The 19,036-nt window shown below is 56.6% G+C and overlaps 3 protein-coding genes across 4 annotated transcripts in view; 2 read left to right on the top strand and 1 right to left on the bottom strand.

The window, feature by feature from the left end:
- Window positions 1-748: 748 nt before the first annotated feature.
- On the top strand, window positions 749-4,770 carry FIGNL2 (fidgetin like 2). The gene has a single exon (XM_066567788.1). It carries the CDS (start codon window positions 749-751, stop codon window positions 2,939-2,941), a length of 2,193 nt encoding a protein of 730 aa, XP_066423885.1. The 3' UTR covers window positions 2,942-4,770.
- A 1,982-nt stretch (window positions 4,771-6,752) lies between these two features.
- Window positions 6,753-7,442, top strand: TMDD1 (transmembrane and death domain 1). The gene has a single exon (XM_066567558.1). It carries the CDS (start codon window positions 6,753-6,755, stop codon window positions 7,440-7,442), a length of 690 nt encoding a protein of 229 aa, XP_066423655.1.
- Window positions 7,443-9,278: 1,836 nt separating this feature from the next.
- Window positions 9,279-19,036, bottom strand: part of SCN8A (sodium voltage-gated channel alpha subunit 8) — a 60,830-nt gene continuing 51,072 nt past the window's right edge. For both annotated transcript variants that reach the window (XM_066567760.1, XM_066567759.1), the window contains exons 25-27: window positions 18,727-18,831; window positions 17,592-17,862; window positions 9,279-16,541 (exon numbers count right to left, since the gene is read on the bottom strand). In XM_066567760.1, the coding sequence (XP_066423857.1) occupies window positions 15,394-16,541; window positions 17,592-17,862; window positions 18,727-18,831 (1,524 nt within the window). In that variant the 3' untranslated portion in view covers window positions 9,279-15,393. The remainder of the gene's footprint in view (window positions 16,542-17,591; window positions 17,863-18,726; window positions 18,832-19,036) is intronic.

Raw genomic sequence — 19,036 nt, 5'->3', positions numbered from 1 at the left:
CCGTGGGCAGCTGCTCCCGGTCCCAAAAGCCTGGGAACGCCCCTGGGATTTGTTGGTGGTGCTGGTGGCCAGGAGTGCTCAGACACCTCTCTTGGTGTCCCCAAAGCCCTGAGCACTGGGCACTTGCAGCCTGACATTGCTGGGGGACAGAAGCAGCAGCAGCAGCAGCACTGTTCACCTGCTGAGCGGGGATGGAAACTCCCAGTGTTTAAATTCCTTTTAAAAATTAAAATATCAGGGAAAATGCCTTATTCGTCACATGAATCATCATTCTTATTCATCACAGCATCAGCCAAATGCTCATTTTTCCCTTTAGAGCTCCTGGGTACCTTTGCCCCTTGCCCAGCCAGCCCCACAGGCAGCTCCAGGAGGATCCCCTGTGCTCCTTTATCCTTAAGGAGCACTTTGACAAATCCTTCTTAATCTGAGGATGGTCTCATCCCTTCATTATTAGTGACAACAATAATTTCAGGGGGTACCGGGGGGGACCTTGTGCCCCACTCCCTCCCTGCCCACAGCCCTTAAGCCACTCTGCACAATCAGATTATTTATTGGACTCGATGATCTTGAAGGGCCTTGCTGATGATGCTGTGAATATCCGGAGTCAGCTGGAGCAGTTGTTTCACAGCCCGGGGGTGTGCTGGGGTAAGGACAGGGCAGAGCACAGCAGGATCTGGGGACACTCCATGCACAGCTCCCGTTCCACTGCTCTCACCTGTGCTGTGCCGTCCCCACAGGTCTGTCGAAGATGCACTGGTCACCAGAGCATGCCCAGTCCCTGAACCAGTGGCCGGAGCAGCACCTGGACGTCTCCTCCACGACCTCCTCGCCGGCCCACAAGACCGAGCTGTACCCCAGCACCCGCCAGCGCTTCAACTACGCCTGGGCCAACGACGACATCTCGGCGCTGACGGCCTCCAACCTCCTCAAGAGGTACGCCGAGAAGTACTCGGGGGTGCTGGACGCGCCCTACGAGCGCCCGGCGCTCGGCGCCTACGGGGATGGCGCCTTCGGCCCCGTTAACGGGCAGAAGGGGGACGGGGAGCCCTGGCCGGGGGCGCACGGCTCCGATGGCACCTACCCGCTGACCCCCATCCACGATGGCCTGGCTGGTGCCAAGGGCGTGGTGCCACCTGCAGTCCCTGCGGGCAGCGGGGCCATCGGGCTGGGGGGCTCCCCGGTGGTGTCGGCCAACCTCAGCGACCCCGTGTACGCCGGGAACTCGTGCGGGGCGGCTGCTGCCGGCTCCGGGGCACTCGGGGCGTCTCAGGAGTACCCCTCAGGCTATGGTGGCACCTACCTGCCCTCTGGCTACTGCGCCCAGCCAGCGGCAGCGCTGCCGCCCCCGCACCCTCCCGGCCTCCACAGCTCAGGGCTCCTGCAGCCTCCGCACCCCTCGCCCGCCCTGGTGCCAGGCTACGGCTCCTCGGGCCCCATGTACAACTATGCCAGCAGCAGCTACCCGCCCCAGCCGGGCTACGGGGGCATCCACCCACCCCACCCCTCTGCCTCCTACCTGCCCTCCGGCATCGCCGCGCCCACGCCCATCCCGGCCCCGCCGCCCTCCGCCCGCCCGCCGGGGGTCCCTGCCTATGGCTACCAGGGCGCTGGGCTGGGCGCCCTGGCCGTGCCGCCCCTGGGCACCGAGGCGGCGGGCACGCTGAAGAGGAAGGCGTTTGACATCGGTGGGGAAGATGATGGTGAAGGCAGGTACAGGAAATACAGCTACGAGCAGCCAAAGTCCCCCTACCCCCTGTCGGACAACGGCGAGTGCCGGGGCAACGGCTTCAGCAGCAGCGGCGAGTCCCCCCAGGTGGCCTTCAAGCCCGGGAAGAGGCCAGCGGGTGCCGGGAGCGCTGAAGAACACGGCGGCAAGTATGGTGGGCAGCAGATGAAGGGGATGGTGTCGCCGTCCTACGGCGCCAGGGACACTCCCCTGCGGCCGGCAGAGCCCTTCGAGAAGTTCAGCCCCCCCCTCGCCAACGGGGAGCGGGCGGCCGAGCCCGGAGCCCCCTTCCCACTGCGGCTGCCATCCAAAGTGCCGGTGTTCGGCGGCGCCCCGCTGGAGGAGCAGCCCAAGAACATCGACCCGCTGCTCCTGGAGCTGGTCAACACCAAGGTGGTGGAGAGGGGCCCGCCGGTGCAGTGGTCGGACGTTGCCGGGCAGGTGTCGGTGAAGGCGGCCATCGAGGAGGAGCTGCTGTGGCCCATCCTGCGGCCCGGCTCCTACAGCGGCGCGAGCCACCCGCTGCGGACCCTGCTGCTCTTCGGGCCCCGCGGCACTGGGAAGACGCTGCTGAGCCGCTGCATCTCCACCCAGCTGGGCTCCACCCTGCTGAGGCTCAGCGGCACCGCGCTGCTGTCCACCTGGAAGGCCGAAGCCGAGAAGATCCTCCAGACCGTGTTCTTCGTGGCCAACTGCCGGCAGCCCTCCGTGGTGCTCATCACCGAGGCCGAGTCCTTGCTGGCGGCGCGGGCGGGCGAGGACGGCGGCCAGGCCAGCAACCTCAAATCCCAGCTCCTCTCCTACCTGGACAACGTGGCTACCTCATCCGAGCACAACGTGGTGGTCATCGGCACCACGGCGCGGCCCGGCAGCATGGACGAGGCGTCGCACCGGCGCTTCGGCACGCGGCTGTACATCGCGCCGCCGGACGGCGAGGCGCGGCGCCACATCCTGCGCCAGGCCCTGGCCCAGCAGAGCTGCTGCCTGAGCGAGCGCGAGCTGGCGGCCCTGGCGCAGCGCACCGAGAGCTTCTCCGGCGCCGAGCTGCTGCGGCTCTGCCAGCACGCCGGGGCCGCCGCGCGCCGCGCGCTGCCGGGACCCCCCGCCTCCTACCAGGACCTGGAGAAGGCGTTCTGCAAGGTGCGCCCTGCCCTGTCCCAGAAGGAGCTGGACTTGTTCCTGGAGTGGGATAAGATGTACGGCACCAGGCACTGATGGGGGTCGGACCCTGAGGCTGCGGGGACAGACCCCAAGGCCACAGGGACAGACCCCAAGGCCGCAGGGATGGACCCCAAGGCCGCAGGGATGGACCCCAAGGCCGCAGGGACGGACCCCAAGGTTGCAGGGATGGACCCCAAGGCCGCAGGGATGGACCCTAAGGCCACGGAGACAGACCTCGAGGCCACAGGGATGGACCCCGAGGCCATGGGGACAGACCCTGAGGCCATGGGGACAGACCCCGAGGCAATGGGGACAGATCTGGGCCCTGGCTTGGGGTCCTTGGGGGCTCTGGTTCTCTCCGTGGGGTTGGATCCCTGCTCGCAGCGCCGCATACCTCACACCTCTCCTCTTTGGGACTCCTCCAGGGATTGCCCCGCTGTGGCTCGGGGGAGCCTCGCCCACCACTCAGGATAAGCTATTTATTGTTTTCCCGACCCTCCGTGCCCGGAGCGGCCGTGCCAGCGGGGCCGGAGGCGCCCCCGGAGGTTCCCGGCACCGGGATCGGCTCCAGCGCCGGATTCAGGAGCTCCCCCATCCACCCCAAAAGCTTTATTGTCTTTTTTTTTTTTTATTAATTGATTTTATTATTCTCAACAGAAATACCTCGGGTGTCCTTAGAGCCCCTTCTCACCTTGATCAGGGGAAGGGGGAGCTGGGGGAGATGCCCAAAAACCAGGGAATTTCACCCCAAAACAAGGAAGTTGTGCCCCAAATCAGGGGGTTGCACCCCAAACCAATGGGTTACACCCCAAAACCAGGGGGTTTTGGAGTAAAATGCTGTAGATTGTTGAATATCCTAGACTTGGGTTTTTATTTTTGTAAGGTCTGTAGTATTTTTTTGTTTGTTTGTTTGTTTTCTTTTTTAACTACTCAGGAAAAGAATTACCTCAGAAAAACTAAAGAATGTTTTTTTAAAAACACTTTTTATCTTCTCAGAAAAGGAAAAAGGAGATTTTTTAAAGAGTTTTCCGACCTGGGACAGAGCTGCCTCCTGCATTTGCTTCCAAAGGGGGTGAAGAAAGGAAGAAATAAAAGGAAAAATAAACTTGAAGCTGTTACAAAGATGAAATTTGAATGTATTTCAGGTGCTTTCCACATATATTATGCCATAATTTTATTTGAAATTTTGTTTAACATCGTTTATCGTAGCGTTTGGTGGAGTAACGTGTCTTCAATGGAAAGTTTAGTGCTGTAGGTTGGGAGCTGTTGCTGGCACCACTTTTTGGAGCAAATTGGGCAAATCTCCCCCTTCCCATTCCCCCCAGGAAAGCCCAGCAGGGCTGAGCGAGGGGCTTTGCACAGAGCATGAACCCCCAACCCATCCATGGTCCCCTCTTTGCATCATGGTGGGGATTTCCCCATTAAAAAAAAAAAAAATTATTATTTTTAGCGCTCTAAAGGCCTCCCCCTTAGAGCAGCCCCCCTAAACCTCAGGGTCTGCGTGTGCAGAGAGAGCAGATCCCTCTCAGGGGCTCCCCCCAGAGGTGTCTGCCAGGTTTTTTCCCAATTTTTCCTAATTTTCCCAGTTTCCTATTGCATCCAGGGCATTACCTTTTGCCTCCCACCTCCAAAAAGTCGTGCTGGATTCCTGAAGACTTACTATTATTATTATTATTATTATTATCCTATTTGTACACTCTCTGTAACCATTTCTACCTCATTTTGCAACATATTGTACATGAAAGTATTTAATTCATGTCTTATTGATGTCTGAGACAGACAAGCTCTAGGGCTGGGATGGTCTACCTCAAGAAATGCTGTATTTTAAAATGAAAAAAAAAGAAAAAAAAAAGTATTACACAGTATTAAAGAGATTACATGAACAGCTCCTGTCCTTGGGGTGCTGTGGGGAGTCCTGGGCGCTCCTGGAGGGGGGGCCCAGCCGGTTTTGGGGACCCCAGGGGGGTTTGGGGGTGATGTGGGAGGGTGGGCGGGGGTCCAGGGGGGCAGCTGGGGACCCCCGGGCTGGGAGGGGACACGGGGACATCCCTGGGCAGGGGGTTTGGGACCCATCCAGAACAGTCCAGGGGGGTTTGGGACCCTCCAGGCAAATACAAGGTGTGAACTGAGGGGTCCGAGGCAGGAAAACGGGAGGAAGGCTCCTCCTTCCTCATCCTCATCCTCATCCTCTTCACCTTGCGGCAAAGGGCGGCGGGGGCTCCTCTCTGCTGCCAGCAGCCTCCGCCGGGGGGGTTTGGGGAGATCTGGGGAAATCCCAGTTTGGTGTCAGGGAGAGCCAGGGAAATCCAGGGAGAGCCAGGGAATCCAGGGAGAGCCAGGGAATCCAGGGAATCCAGGAAATCCAGGGAGATCCAGGGAATCCAGGGAAACCCAGGGAGATCCAGGGAGAGCCAGGGAGATCCAGGGAAACCCAGGGAAATCCAGGGAGATCCGGGGAATCCAGGGAAATCCAGGGAATCCAGGGAGAGCCAGGGAAATCCAGGGAGAGCCAGGGAAATCCAGGGAGAGCCAGGGAGAGCCAGGGAGATCTGGGGAATCCAGGGAGAGCCAGGGAAACCCAGAGAGATCCAGGGAATCCAGGGAGATCCAGGGAGATCCGGGGAATCCAGGGAGATCCAGGAAATCCAGGGAAACCCAGGGAGATCCAGGGAAACCCAGGGAGATCCAGGGAGAGCCAGGGAGAGCCAGGGAAATCCAGGGAGAGCCAGGGAGAGCCAGGGAAATCCAGGGAGAGCCAGGGAGATCCAGGGAGAGCCAGGGAAACCCAGGGAGAGCCAGGGAGATCCAGGGAAATCCAGGGAGATCCAGGGAGAGCCAGGGAATCCAGGGAAATCCAGGGAGATCCAGGGAGAGCCAGGGAATCCAGGGAGAGCCAGGGAGATCCAGGGAAACCCAGGGAGATCCAGGGAGACCCAGGGAAATCCAGGGAGATCCAGGGAATCCAGGGAGAGCCAGGAAAGCCAGGGAGATCCAGGGAATCCAGGGAGACCCAGGGAAACCCAGGGAGATCCAAGAAAATCACAGTTTGTCATCAGGGAAATCCAGAGAAATTGCAGTTTTTCTTCAGGGAAATCCAGGGAAACCCAGGGAAACCCAGGGAGATCCAGGGAAATCCCAGTTCGCCATCAGGGAGTCCAGGGCAATCCAGTGAAATTCGGGGGATTCGTCCCGAGCGGGGCCGCCCCGGCTCAGCCGCGCTCTGCTCGGCCCCTTTGGGGCGGGACAGGGGCAGGAGGGTCCGGGGCTGTTCGGGTGCTGCTTCCCCCGTCCCTGGGCATGGAGGGAGGGGGGCAGAGGTGTCCCAAGGAGCGGAGCTGTCCCCGTCCCGCCGCTCCAAGGTGGCTCAGGTGGCTGCTCGGTGGCTGCTCGGTGGTTTCCTGCTCGGGTTTGGTTTATTTTAGGTGATTCCTGCCAGAGGTGCTGGCAGGGGGGACACCAGATCCAGAGCCCGGCCGGTGCCAGCTCAGCTCAGCCCCACGGGGGAAGGGCAGGATGATCTCAGGGGGAGGAGGATTTGGGACAGATGGACAAATGTCACTGCCAGCGGTGGCAGTGCCCCCGAGCTCCTCCTGGACAGCGCTACAGCGCTTTGGTCGGCCCCTGCTGGGGATCAGGGGCACGTTTGGTCTGTCCCCATGTCCCTACAGCGCCAAATTTGGGAATTTGGGAATGCCAGGAGGGCTGCCAGGCTGGAGGGACAGGGGCCACCGCTGTAGGATGCGACACGGGACAACAGACCCAGGACGGGGAACTCGTCCTGGAGCTGCTCTGTGAGGTCAGGGGGGTTCCACGTTCCTGGGACGATTCCCCGACGCCCAGGGGAACCCACGCTGGCACCCGGACGATGCTGGCACCGCTGGGCCTCGTCCTGCTCCTGCTGGCCCTGCGCGGCCGCGCCGATGACTCCGTGGCCGCCTCCGTGGGCCGGCACAGCCTGGGCCGCATCGCCGAGCTGCTGGCCGGCCCCGAGTGCCGCCAGCTGCAGGCAGAGCTGAACAGCCTCGAGGAGGAGCCGGACATCCCCGAGCTGGAGGAGCCGGGGGCTCTCTCCGAGGAGGAGGAAGAGGAGGAGGAGGAGGAGAAGAAGCCCGCCCGCCGCCGCCGGGGCAGCCGCAGCAGCCGGGGATGCTCGGAAGCGCTGCGGCACTGGCTGGCGACGGCAGGAGAAGCGACCACCTGGGACCGCCTGGTCCGCGCCCTGCACCACATCGGCCGCTCCGACATCGCCCGGGAGCTGGGCAAAAACCTGAACCAAGACCGGAGCCTGGAGCTGCTCCGGAACGTGGAGGGATACAGGAGGAGCGTGCAGCATCTCAGCTCGGCGCAGCTGCAGCCCGCGGTGCCGCGGGGCAGGAGGGCTCCCCTGGCCGCCGTTCTGCTCTTCCAGCGCCGCCGGCCCCCCCGCTACAGCCGCGGCCTCCTGGGCTGGGTCCGGCCCTTGGTCCTGGGCGTCCTGGGAGCCTTCGTGAGCTCCGTGCTCCTCACGGGCACCGTGATGTATTTCTGCCACTGGAGGAGGCTCCTGGGCACCTGATGCTGGTGTGGCACCGCCAGGAGCTGCTGGAGGGAAAACCAGACCCAGTAAAGCCTCGTGGAGGGGTTGGCATCCAGCCATGGGCTCTGTGTGTTCTCCTGGGCGGGGAAGGGCCTGTGCTGGGCTCATCCAGGGTGAGGTGAGCACCAGGCACCAGCAGCACCCCCAGGTGCTGGGCTGGAGGTGTCCCTGTCCCTGTCCCTGTCCCTGTCCCTGTCCCTGTCCCTGTCCCTGTCCGTGTCCATGTCCCTGTCCCTGTCCCTGTCCCTGTCCCTGTCCCTGTCCGTGTCCATGTCCGTGTCCCTGTCCCTGTCCCTGTCCCTGTCCCTGTCCGTGTCCGTGTCCGTGTCCCTGTCCGTGTCCCTGTCCGTGTCCCTGTCCCTGTCCCTGTCCCTGTCCCTGTCCGTGTCCCTGTCCGTGTCCCTGTCCCTGTCCGTGTCCCTGTCCCTGTCCGTGTCCGTGTCCGTGTCCGTGTCCGTGTCCCTGTCCGTGTCCCTGTCCGTGTCCCTGTCCCTGTCCCTGTCCGTGTCCATGTCCCTGTCCCTGTCCCTGTCCGTGTCCCTGTCCCTGTCCCTGTCCCTGTCCCTGTCCGTGTCCGTGTCCATGTCCCTGTCCCTGTCCGTGTCCGTGTCCCTGTCCGTGTCCCTGTCCGTGTCCCTGTCCCTGTCCCTGTCCATGTCCCTGTCCGTGTCCATGTCCCTGTCCGTGTCCCTGTCCCTGTCCGTGTCCGTGTCCCTGTCCGTGTCCCTGTCCGTGTCCCTGTCCGTGTCCCTGTCCCTGGGTGCCAGAGCTCCCCGTGGCAGGGCTGGAGCTGGGCAGAGCTCCCTCGGCCGCGTCCTCGCTGGGTCCCCCCCAGCAGGAGCCTCCAGGGCTCCCGAGTGCTTGGAGGAGCCACAATTCCTCAATTCCAGGTGAAAAAGGAGCACAGGGCCAGCACTGGGATTCTCTGCTGGGTCATCAGGCTGAGCCAGTACCTGGGGTTAATTGTTCGTGGGTGAGAGATTAATTGTGACACCCATGACCCGACCAAGGGCTGTGGCAGAGGCATTTTGTCATTTTGTGCTGCTTGGGGACATTTGGGATGACAGCTCTGCTGAACCAGAGGTCTGGGGGGGGCTCTGGGTTTGTCCCTTTCTCTGGGTTTAGGTTTTTCTCTTTTTTTGGCCGTGTCACAGCACAGAAGGGAGCCCAAGGAGCTGCTCAGTGCCAGGGGTGGAGGGAGAGGAGGATGGTGATGGATTTCTGTGCATATTCTGTGTTAAACACTCTAAAAGGTCAATTGAGCCAGGATTCTGTGGATGTGGTCAGAGCCAACGGGGCAAATGGAACAAGGCCTTTCTTCCAAATTCAAAATCGAAGTTGGGAAAACTCTGGGTGAACACCAGCTCCTGTGTGAAGCAGGGGGCGTTGGATGGAGTGCTCCCCATAACCACAGGGCTGCTGTGGTTGCAAATTTCCCTGGAAATTGCAAATTTCCCTGGAAGAAAAAGTGAAAAGAGCTGCAGGAATGGGGCAGTGCAAGGGTGGTGGTGGCAGGATGTGTCTCCCAAAGCTGCACTCCCCAAGGCAGGAGCCAGAACACGCCGGGATGGGGCTGGGATGAGCTCTGCGTTGTGCCTGGAGGGGTTTCAAAGCCATGACCCGCCCAAAGAATTCCTCTCACCCCCCCAAATGATTCCTGGGTTCTCCCTCAAGGGCAGGGGTTGGGGTTTGACCCCCACATTTCAGACCAGCCCCACTTTGCAAAGCCACCCCTGGAGTCCTGCCCTGCCCCAGGAGCCGTCTGAGCTGAGGGTTTTGGGCAGTGAGGGGAACAGAACGACAGGGCAGGCAGGAGAAGTTGTTAAAACAAGATGGACATACCTCTTTATTGCAAATTCCAAAGTAAAAAGATGTACAGTACAAAGGAACTCAAAAGTTCAGCCATGGAACTCCCAGCCCGTCCCTCCATCGCCTTCCTCCACCCTCCCCCAGCTGCCTCCTCCTCCTCCTCCTCCTCCTCTCCCCGGGTAAAACACAACAGAGAGGAAAGGCAGGGGCGGGAGGGGAGCACGGGGCCAGCGCCAGCGGCCCGAGCAGGTGTCAGAGGGGAGAAGCGGCCCGCAGGGTGCGGGGCTGTCACAGCAGCATTTGGGTCACCCCCGAGTGCCCCCCGGCGCCTGCCCACAGCTCTGGGACCCTCGGTGCAGCACTCGCGACGCCTCACAACACCCCTGTGAGGTAGGGAATGAGCCACCACAGTCACAGGCGGGGACAACTGGGAATCCTCCCAGTCCCTGCGCCCAGTTCAACCAGTTCAACCAGTGTGTGTGACACGGGGGAGGTGCAGGACGGCACAACCGCGCTCTGGCTTTGCTTGGACCGGCCTCAACTGAGCAGCAAAATTCACATCCTGTTCAACAAACTGGACCAAAACTCATCATTATGTTTCCTACGAAAAGTAATCCCAAAGTGACCTAAAACTGAAACATCAAAAGCAATTCCAAGGTGGTGCCTCGGGCATTCAGCTCTGGGTTAAATCTGCCTTTGGTGAGGCTCGTGCCCAGCTCAGCCCTTCTGGCCAGGAGTGGGGTGGGAAGGGGGGCAGGCAGGTGCTGGGGGGCAGGTGAGGGTCACCTGTGGCCAGCGCCAGCCCCATTGAGGGCGTTTGAGCCCCACTGAGCAGCTGAGCCCGTCCCGTCACTGCAGGGCATGGATCCCTTTGAGGCTTGGTGTGAGGAGGGGAAGCCCAGGGCAGGGGGGGATTCGGGGCCTTTCTTGGGTTTTTTAGGGCAAGGGATGGGGGCTGCAGGTGAGGGGAGGGGGCGTTACAGGTGAGGGGTTAGGGATGGGGGTTATAGGATGAAGGGTTAAAGGTGAGGGGTTAAAGGTGAGGGGTTATAGGATACAGGGTTACAGGTGAGGGGTTCAGGTGAGCAATTACAGGGTGAGCCATCACAGAACAGCATCCTCCTCTGCCAGAGCAGATCCAGCACGGAGCATCCTCACCTGCCTGGGGTCCTCACCTGCCTGGGGTCCTCACCTGCCTGGGGTCCCATCCTCACCTGCCTGGGGTCCCATCCTCACCTGCCTGGGGTCCCATCCTCACCTGCCTGGGGTCCCCATCCTCACCTGCCTGGGGTCCTCACCTGCCTGGGGTCCCATCCTCACCTGCCTGGGGTCCTCACCTGCCTGGGGTCCCATCCTCACCTGCCTGGGTCCCCATCCTCACCTGCCTGGGGTCCTCACCTGCCTGGGGTCCCATCCTCACCTGCCTGGGGTCCCATCCTCACCTGCCTGGGGTCCTCACCTGCCTGGGGCTCCATCCTCACCTGCCTGGGGTCCCCATCCTCACCTGCCTGGGGTCCCATCCTCACCTGCCTGGGGTCCCATCCTCACCTGCCTGGGGTCCTCACCTGCCTGGGGTCCCCATCCTCACCTGCCTGGGGTCCCATCCTCACCTGCCTGGGGTCCTCACCTGCCTGGGGTCCCCATCCTCACCTGCCTGGGGTCCCATCCTCACCTGCCTGGGGCCCTCACCTGCCTGGGGTCCCATCCTCACCTGCCTGGGGCCCTCACCTGCCTCAAAGGGAGCCCCAGGCAGGCACTGACCCCACAGCCCCAGCAGGGCTGAGCCACCTGACACCTTTAACGCCAAAACTTCCAACAGCTCCTCCTGCGCCTCGCTCTGCTCCCCAAAACCACCCTAAAATGCCTTGGGGGGGGAGCCCAGAGGGGCAGGAAAAGGGGAGGAGGGGTGAGAATAACTGGGACACCAAGACAACCTTCCCTTGTACGGTGAAAAGGGAATTTATTTCATTTATTTCAGTTTATTTCATTTTCTTTTGGCTTATAGTAATTGTTAGTCATGTTGGGTAAGACCGGTATGAGCCACCATGCAATTTCTAATACACTAATCTTCACTATTGAGCTTTTACAGCTTGAACAGGTTGTTGGCTTGTCGGGTTTTTGGTTTTTTTTAATTTTATTTTATTTTTGCAGCAGAAAAATCATTCCAACTCAGGTGTGGCCTCTACGGAACACCACGGGGTTACCTGAATTTTTAAATTTTATTTATTTATTTTTTTCCCAACATTGGCTTTTATATTTTCAGAAAAGGTGAAGAGGAAAGTGAATAAAGCAGCTTGGACTGGCATTTCATCAACGGCCTCCCCTCCATACTTTGGGAGTCACAAATTAACCCAAAAGGGAGGATTTTGGAGGAGGGGGAGGGAAGGGAACTCCTTGGTGTGGTTGTGAGTTTTGGCTGCACCTTCCTAACAACACCACCCCCCTTAATTTGCTCCCAAAACCCTGAATCCAGAGTGGGAATTCTGTGAAAAACGCGTCAGAATTTGGAGATTTGGGTGGGACAGATCCCTGAGGCTCCTTGCCCAAAATTTCCTCCAACCCTGGCTTCACCCAGTGAAGACCCAACTCAAACATCTGCCCTGGGGAGGAAACCAAAGGAGAAAAACATCCCCAAACACCCCAAACTCCTTTTTTGTTTGAGCAGAAGAACCAACTGCAGCCAACAGGAAGCTGAAGAACCTCCTCCCTCCCCTTCCTGCTGCATCTCACACTGACAAAAACACTAAAAAAATAATATATATACAGAGTTTGGAGGGACTTTTTTTATTTTAAAGTCATTGAGCAGCTTCATGAGTTGCCAGCACAAACGCCAACGCACCGAGCGTCACCTACAAGACTCAGCCCAGCCTAGGAACAATTATGAAACTCAGCCAAATCTTGCATAGAAGTGGTCGACTTATTGCACATTGGAACCCAAAAATAGACACTTTTGCTGCTGCAAATACCACTTGCAATAAAGCTTTTGTTAAAATCTATTTTAAAGGGGGTTAGGTTTTCGTTCGGAATTTTATTTTTTTTTGTTGTGGGTTTTTGGTTTTTTGGTTTTTTTTCCTTTGGGGGACATTTCCTGGCTATCTAAAATCTAAGGACAACAGAAAAATCTTAAAAAAATAAAAATAACCATGGACAATGGCATAAGCCAGAAGCCATTCTATAATTTTTTTGTAGTTCTTTGTATTTACAAAAAGGCATGCCAATAAAATAAAATGATATATTACAGTATTTATAATATTCTCTTAAAAAGTTCAACCACACTTTTCAGCTATTTTTTTTCCTTTTTTTCCTTTTTTTTTTTTTTTTTTGTGCTGTTTACAACGTAGCCTGTACATATGTATGTAGATTTTATTTTTTTTTTCCCTTGTTGTTATTATTTTTATTATTTTACATCCCATCCTGGGAGCAACGGGGGCGGGACAGACGAGGTCCCTGCTGTGGGGCAGAGCTGGGTGCCCCACAGGACGCCCCGAGGATGCCAAGGTGGCACAGATGGCTGCTGGATGGCTTCCTGCTTGGGTTTGGTTCATTTTGGGTGGTTCCTGGCGTTTTCTGGGTTTATGGGATTATGCAAACTGAGGTTCATCCTCCTCCCACCAAGCTCTGGTGTGTTGGGGTTGGTTTTTTCCCCCCTGCTTTGGGTACCCTTATTTCGGACGTCACCCCTGCAGTGACCCCTGGCTTCTCCTCCCCGGTGCCACCGCCCTGAGGGGACACCCCGACCCCAATGGGGCTGGCCTGGGACGGGCTGAGGACGCCCCAGGAGGGAGCTGGGGCTGAGGAAACAGAAACCAGCCCAGACCTGGCCCGTGATGCTGCTTCTGCTGCAGTGAGAGCAGCCCAGAGCCACCCCAGGGCTGCCGGGGGCAGGTGTGGGAAACGGGGGGGAAGGTGAAGGCACCTGGCCCCTCCTGGGCTGCAGACCCCAAAACCCCTCCTGGCCACGCCCCAGCACCCCATGGGCCAGCTCTGCACCCCCCGAGCAGGAGCCACGACGGCCACGGGGCAACCAAGGCTGGGCCCTGACCCCAAGGCTGGGCCCTGACCCCAAGGGTGGGTCCTGACCCCAAGGCTGGGCCCTGACCCCAAGGGTGGGTCCTGACCCCAAGGCTGGGCCCTGACCCCAAGGGTGGGTCCTGACCCCAAGGCTGGGCCCTGACCCCAAGGGTGGGTCCTGACCCCAAGGCTGGGCCCTGACCCCAAGGGTTGGTCCTGACCCCAAGGGTTGGTCCTGACCCCAAGGCTGGGCCCTGACCCCAAGGGTGGGTCCTGACCCCAAGGCTGGGCCCTGACCCCAAGGGTGGGTCCTGACCCCAAGGGTGGGCCCTGACCCCAAGGGTGGGCCCTGACCCCAAGGGTGGGTCCTGACCCCAAGAGTTGGTCCTGACCCCAAGGCTGGGCCCTGACCCCAAGGGTGGGCCCTGACCCCAAGGGTTGGTCCTGACCCCAAAGGTGACTCCTGACCCCAAAGGTGACTCCTGACCCCAAAGGGTGGGCCCTGACCCCAAAGGTGACTCCTGACCCCAAAGGTGACTCCTGACCCCAAGGGTGATTCCCAACCCCACCCTCCACCCCAGGAGTGCTGTGGGTGAGCTCCCCGAATTCCTACCAGCAGAGGTATCGTGCTGCTTTCTCGTTGTTTTTGAACATTTATCTCTACCAAAAGAAGTGTCTACGCTGCAGGATGGAGGCTGAAGGATAATTAATATTAATGCTAAATATTGCAGGATACAACTGACCTTGCTGGCTGGTTGAAGCCCTAGGTTTTGGATTTACAGTGACATGGATAACAAGCCATTCCCAGATTTATCCTCTCCCCTTTGGTGAGGTCCAGAGCAGCATTTTGGAATTTTGTTCTGTTTCAGTGTGCAAAAAACCATGGCTGTATGGAAAAGAAAGTCAAAGTTGTTAAACAGACACACACAATTCATTCACCTGCTTGTTCTGTTGGGGGATTTTGTGGTTTTAGAGTTACACTGAGGTTTTGTTGGGTTGGTTTTGTTTTTGTTTTCTTCTACTGGCAGGTTTATGGAAGATTCTCTATGAACTGGGAGTACTGGTGCCGGGCAGGAGCATCACTAAGGTTTCTCTCCAAAATACAGTGTGCGGGAGATACTCAGTGGAGTGCCTCGAATTTATGGCTTCACACACCTCTGTGGACAGGTGACTGCGTGTCCCCTGGTTGTGGTTCCTCATGCATGGTCCCTGGTCATGCCGTCATGCAAAAATCTGCAAAATTCTGCAAAATTCGCTTCTAGGCGTTAACGAGCACTTTTTGTTTTCTTGGGGGGGGATCAGCCCGAGCTGGCTCCAGGCTGAAGGTGCCCGACTGCCCCATCTCCCAAACCAAGTAAAGCCCATGTAGAAAGTAGAATGCAAATAATAAATCTCAAATAAACTATGGTAACTCAGTGGGCTTAATGGGTGCTTTGTTTCGTTCTCTTTTTTTTTTTTTTGTTCTACTTGTTTTAACTCTTTTTTTCAATTTTTTTCCTCTTTTTTTTTTGATTTTATTTTGCTGCTTAACTAAACGCAAATCTAGTTTTGCATGAACAAACCCATTGACATTGTGACTCCTGGGTTTTCTTCTGAGAATAATCAACAAAATGGGAAAATAAAATCCATTTGGGGCTGCTTTGGAAAACACATGAATCCCAGCAGCGGGTTTTGTTGCTCTGTGTGTGTTTGTGTGTGTGTGTGTGTGGTTTATTTTGCTTGTTTGTCCTAAGTTGCATTGACTGATGTGGAACATGCAGTATCCACCTGCCCAAACAATAGAAAATCCATTTTTTTTCTTTTTTTTTTTGTGTTTAAATGTTTGTTTACAGGGTCCTTTAAACAGGTGGTAGGTCACTGCTTTAGATGCAACGCTGTCACACAGTAAGCAGACTATGTTTGGTATAAGATCTTCAGGTAAGTGTCTCCACAGCTGTTCTGTATTGATATATTTCAGGAAGTTTGTAAACAATCTTTTTTTTTTTTGTTTTTTTTTTTTTCACTTGCAAATATTTTAATTCGTACAATTCTACTATTTTTTTTGTTGTTAATTTTTTTCCTCTCTCTCTCTCTCTCTCTCTCTGTGTGTGTGTGTGTGTGTGTGTGTGTCTCAAGACTTGGCCGCCCTGCCGTCTTTTTGTCTCTTGGCCTTTTCTCTCCTGCCCTCCTCCGCCCGCTGCTGTTTCTCCTTCTCGGGTTTGGTGACGCTGTCGTAGGACGGCAGGGACGCCGTGGAGGGGGTGCCCTCCTTTTTCTCCCTGTTGGCTCCCCCGTTTTCCAGTTTGGTGGCGGCAGGCCTCCGGCTGATGAAGCCCCGTCGTGCCAAACGAGCCCTGTAAGCCCTCTGGATCACCACCGCCGACACCTCCTCCTGCTTGCGCCGCAGCGTGGTGGTGATGGGCTCATAAGACACTTTGGAAGGGTTGGAAGCCACAAACCTCTCCTCCATCTGCTGTCTCAGGATATCCAGCTCCCCGCTGTCCCCCAGGACACGTTTGGTGAAGGCAAACAGGATGTCCAAACAGTGGATCCTGTCCCCACTTACCATAGGCAGGTCCATGGCGATGAGTTCGATGGTGTTGGGCTTCGGGACGCGCAGGGGATGCTCCAGGGCGTCGGCGAAGTCCGCCAGCTTGCTGTACTCGATGAACTGCGTGGCGTCGGGGTCGAACTTCTCCCAGATCTCGTAGAAGGTCTCGAAGTCGTCCTCGCTGAGCGGGTCCGCGCTCTCCTCCGTCGCCACGCTGAAGTTCTCCAGGATGATGGCGATGTACATGTTGACCACGATCAGGAAGGAGATGATGATGTAGCTCACAAAGAAAAATATCCCCACCGAGGGGTTCCCGCAGTCCCCCTTGAAGCCGCTGCCCGGGTGCTCCTTGTCCAGGTCGCAGTCCGGGGGCCGGTTCAGGATGGGCAGCAGGAGCCCGTCCCAGCCGGCCGAGGTGGTGATCTGGAACAAGCAGATCATGCTGTTGCCAAAGGTCTCAAAGTTGAACATGTCGTCTATGCCGGCCTCGTGCTTGACGTAGGCGAAGTTGGACATGCCGAAGATGGAGAAGATGAACATGACCAGGAAGAGCAGGAGGCCGATGTTGAACAAGGCAGGCAGGGACATCATTAAGGCAAAAAGCAGCGTGCGGATCCCCTTGGCTCCCTTGATCAATCGCAGGATGCGGCCGATGCGAGCCAGGCGGATGACTCGGAACAGAGTGGGTGACACGAAGTACTTCTCAATGATTTCAGCCAGGAACATCCCTAAAGGAGAGAGGCAACACGTGTGACAGGGGACATGCACAGGCTGCCGCTTCCTCTGGGCTCAGCGGTGCACGGGACACGTGGAACTGCGTGGGTGGATTGTTCAGAGGGTGCCTGGGACGGAGGGGTCTCGTGTTCAGGCAGGTAAACGCTCCCGAGGAGCAGGGGAGGGACAGCTCTGATCTCTGCTCCTTGTGAGCAGTGAGGGGACAGCTGGAGCTGTGCCAGGGGAGGGATAGCAGGAGAAGATTCCTCTCCCAGAGGGTTCAGGCAGTGCCCGGGCTCCCCAGGGAATGGGCACAGCCATTGTGAGGTTGTGCGTATTTTGCAGGTTAGATGCTAAAAACCTCAAAACCTGTTGGAGGAAACACGGATTTAACATTCAAACAAACTGCAAACAATGTGGAAAGGCCTGTGCTATGGCAAGAAGCACTGTAGGACAATTTTCAGGGGTTACTGAGCATTAAAATATTCTGATGAAGTGACTGAAACTTCACATTTTTACAGACAGAGCAATTGTCAAGCGGTTTACCCCACACAACTGGAATATCAGAACAGAGGGAAGGGGCATCAGTCAGGGCTTCATAAATAAATTCAGATAAATTCTGCCACAGTGTCTTCCCAAGGCTCAAAGAGAACCTTGAGGTCCTGGTACCTACAGATCCCTTTCAAAGACATGTTCTACCCTAAAAATGCCAAACCAGCCCGGCACTCAGTGACCTCTAAGTGTGGAAGTGGTTTTACAGCAACTTCTGTGAGCCAGAGAGAAGTTTTATAGGAGGATCCACATTTACCCCTGAAAGAGTTTCCTACCAAGGTAGTTGGCATAGAAACCAAGAAAAAAGGAAGGATAAATCAGAGAAATTCCAATGAGCACTTTGTTTGTCTCTCGTGACCAGTGAGCAAAGTACAAACTTACGAGCTTTGTAAGAATGTACAGAAAGCATGCATGCTAAAATAAAAACGGGTTTGAAGCCTTCTGAAAACGCAGTTGTGCTGCCTTGTGTTGTCTCTGTCTCAGCCAGGAGCTCTGAGAGGTGTCACACTTACCCACGATGGACAGAATCACAACCACGAAGTCGAAGATGTTCCACCCGATGGTGAAATAGTAGTGCCTCAAGGCGAACATCTTCAGCACGCACTCACAGGTGAAAAAGATGACAAACACAAAGTTGATCCAGTAAAGGATGTCCTCCATCTGCTTGCTCTGCGTGTCCGTCTCCACCATCATGGTCACCATGTTGAGGCAGATGAGCATCATGATGACGATGTCGAAGGCTTGCTGAGTGACAAAGTCGAAGACGGCTCCTTGGATGCGGTTCTGGGGAGCAGGAGAGACAAGGAACCCAGTCTGAACAACAGTCATGGAAGCGTGGAATGGTTTGGATTGGAAACGTCCTTCAGACGATCCCATTCCACCCCCTGCCCTGTCCAACCTGGCTTTGGATACTCCCAGGGGCACCCACAGCTTCTCTGGACAGCCCATGCCAAGGCTTCACCATCCTCACAGGGAGGAATCTCCTCCTAATTTACCATTAGCCAACAAATTCTTGCACCACTGGTGGAAAGAGGGACAAGGATGTAATTGTGTCAGTATTGAACAGAGCTTTCAAGGCAAACCCTGCCCACGAGCCAGTCTGGTTATGGCAAAAGCAGGAAAATGCCATTATTTATACCCCAACATGCTGCTCCACCCCTGCTAGCAGCACATCCTGCTCTCTGCAGGGCCTTTGCAGTCACAGCTGGGGAGAGCAGCCAGATCCTTGCACTGATGGGCACCTGCAGGAGAACCCAGCCCCTCTGGTGTCCTGGCACCAGGAGCAGGATGCTGGATCCACACAGCCCCTAAAGGACTCAACCCAACCCCCTTTTTTGGCTTTCTGAGGGATCCAGAGCCCTTCAGAAACCAGGGAAATGAGCTCGGTTCTCCACCAGCAAAGCCCCCAAGGCTGGATGATTGCCAAAGGTTCTCCTGCGAGTGCCTGGAGGCTCCTACTCCACATCCAAGGCCTCTCAATCAAGTTAAGTTCTGGGATTTCTTGGTTCAGGTGATGAACTGATTAACACCAACCCCAGGACAAGTGTTTCAACCTTTGCAGGTGACAACTGAGTTACAGTGACAAAACCAGGGTCCAACATGAGTTAAAACTAGGGATGATTTTGGGTTATCCTCTCATGTACTCACCAGAGGTCGGGGAATGGGTTTTTGAGGCTTCTTTGAGCCCAGTTTTTTCATGGCATTGTAGTACTTCTTTTGTTCTTCTGTCATGAAAATATCTTGACCTCCAAAGTAAAGGGGCAAAAGGAAAACTGGTTACAATCAGCTCATGAACCAGAAGGGAAAGGAGTAAAGCCCAGCTCAGGTGAGACCTGCCAGGTGAGAGGGTGGTGGCAGCTACCTCAGACAGAAATAACTCACACTAACACCCAGGGTGCACTGCTCTTAATTAAAAATAAAATTTTACATTTCCTATAAATTGAAATTTATGGTTTTC

The sequence above is a fragment of the Molothrus aeneus genome, chromosome 30 (genome assembly GCF_037042795.1).
Source record: "Molothrus aeneus isolate 106 chromosome 30, BPBGC_Maene_1.0, whole genome shotgun sequence".
Lineage (NCBI taxonomy): Eukaryota > Metazoa > Chordata > Aves > Passeriformes > Icteridae > Molothrus > Molothrus aeneus.
This window is presented reverse-complemented; position numbering and strand designations above follow the sequence as displayed.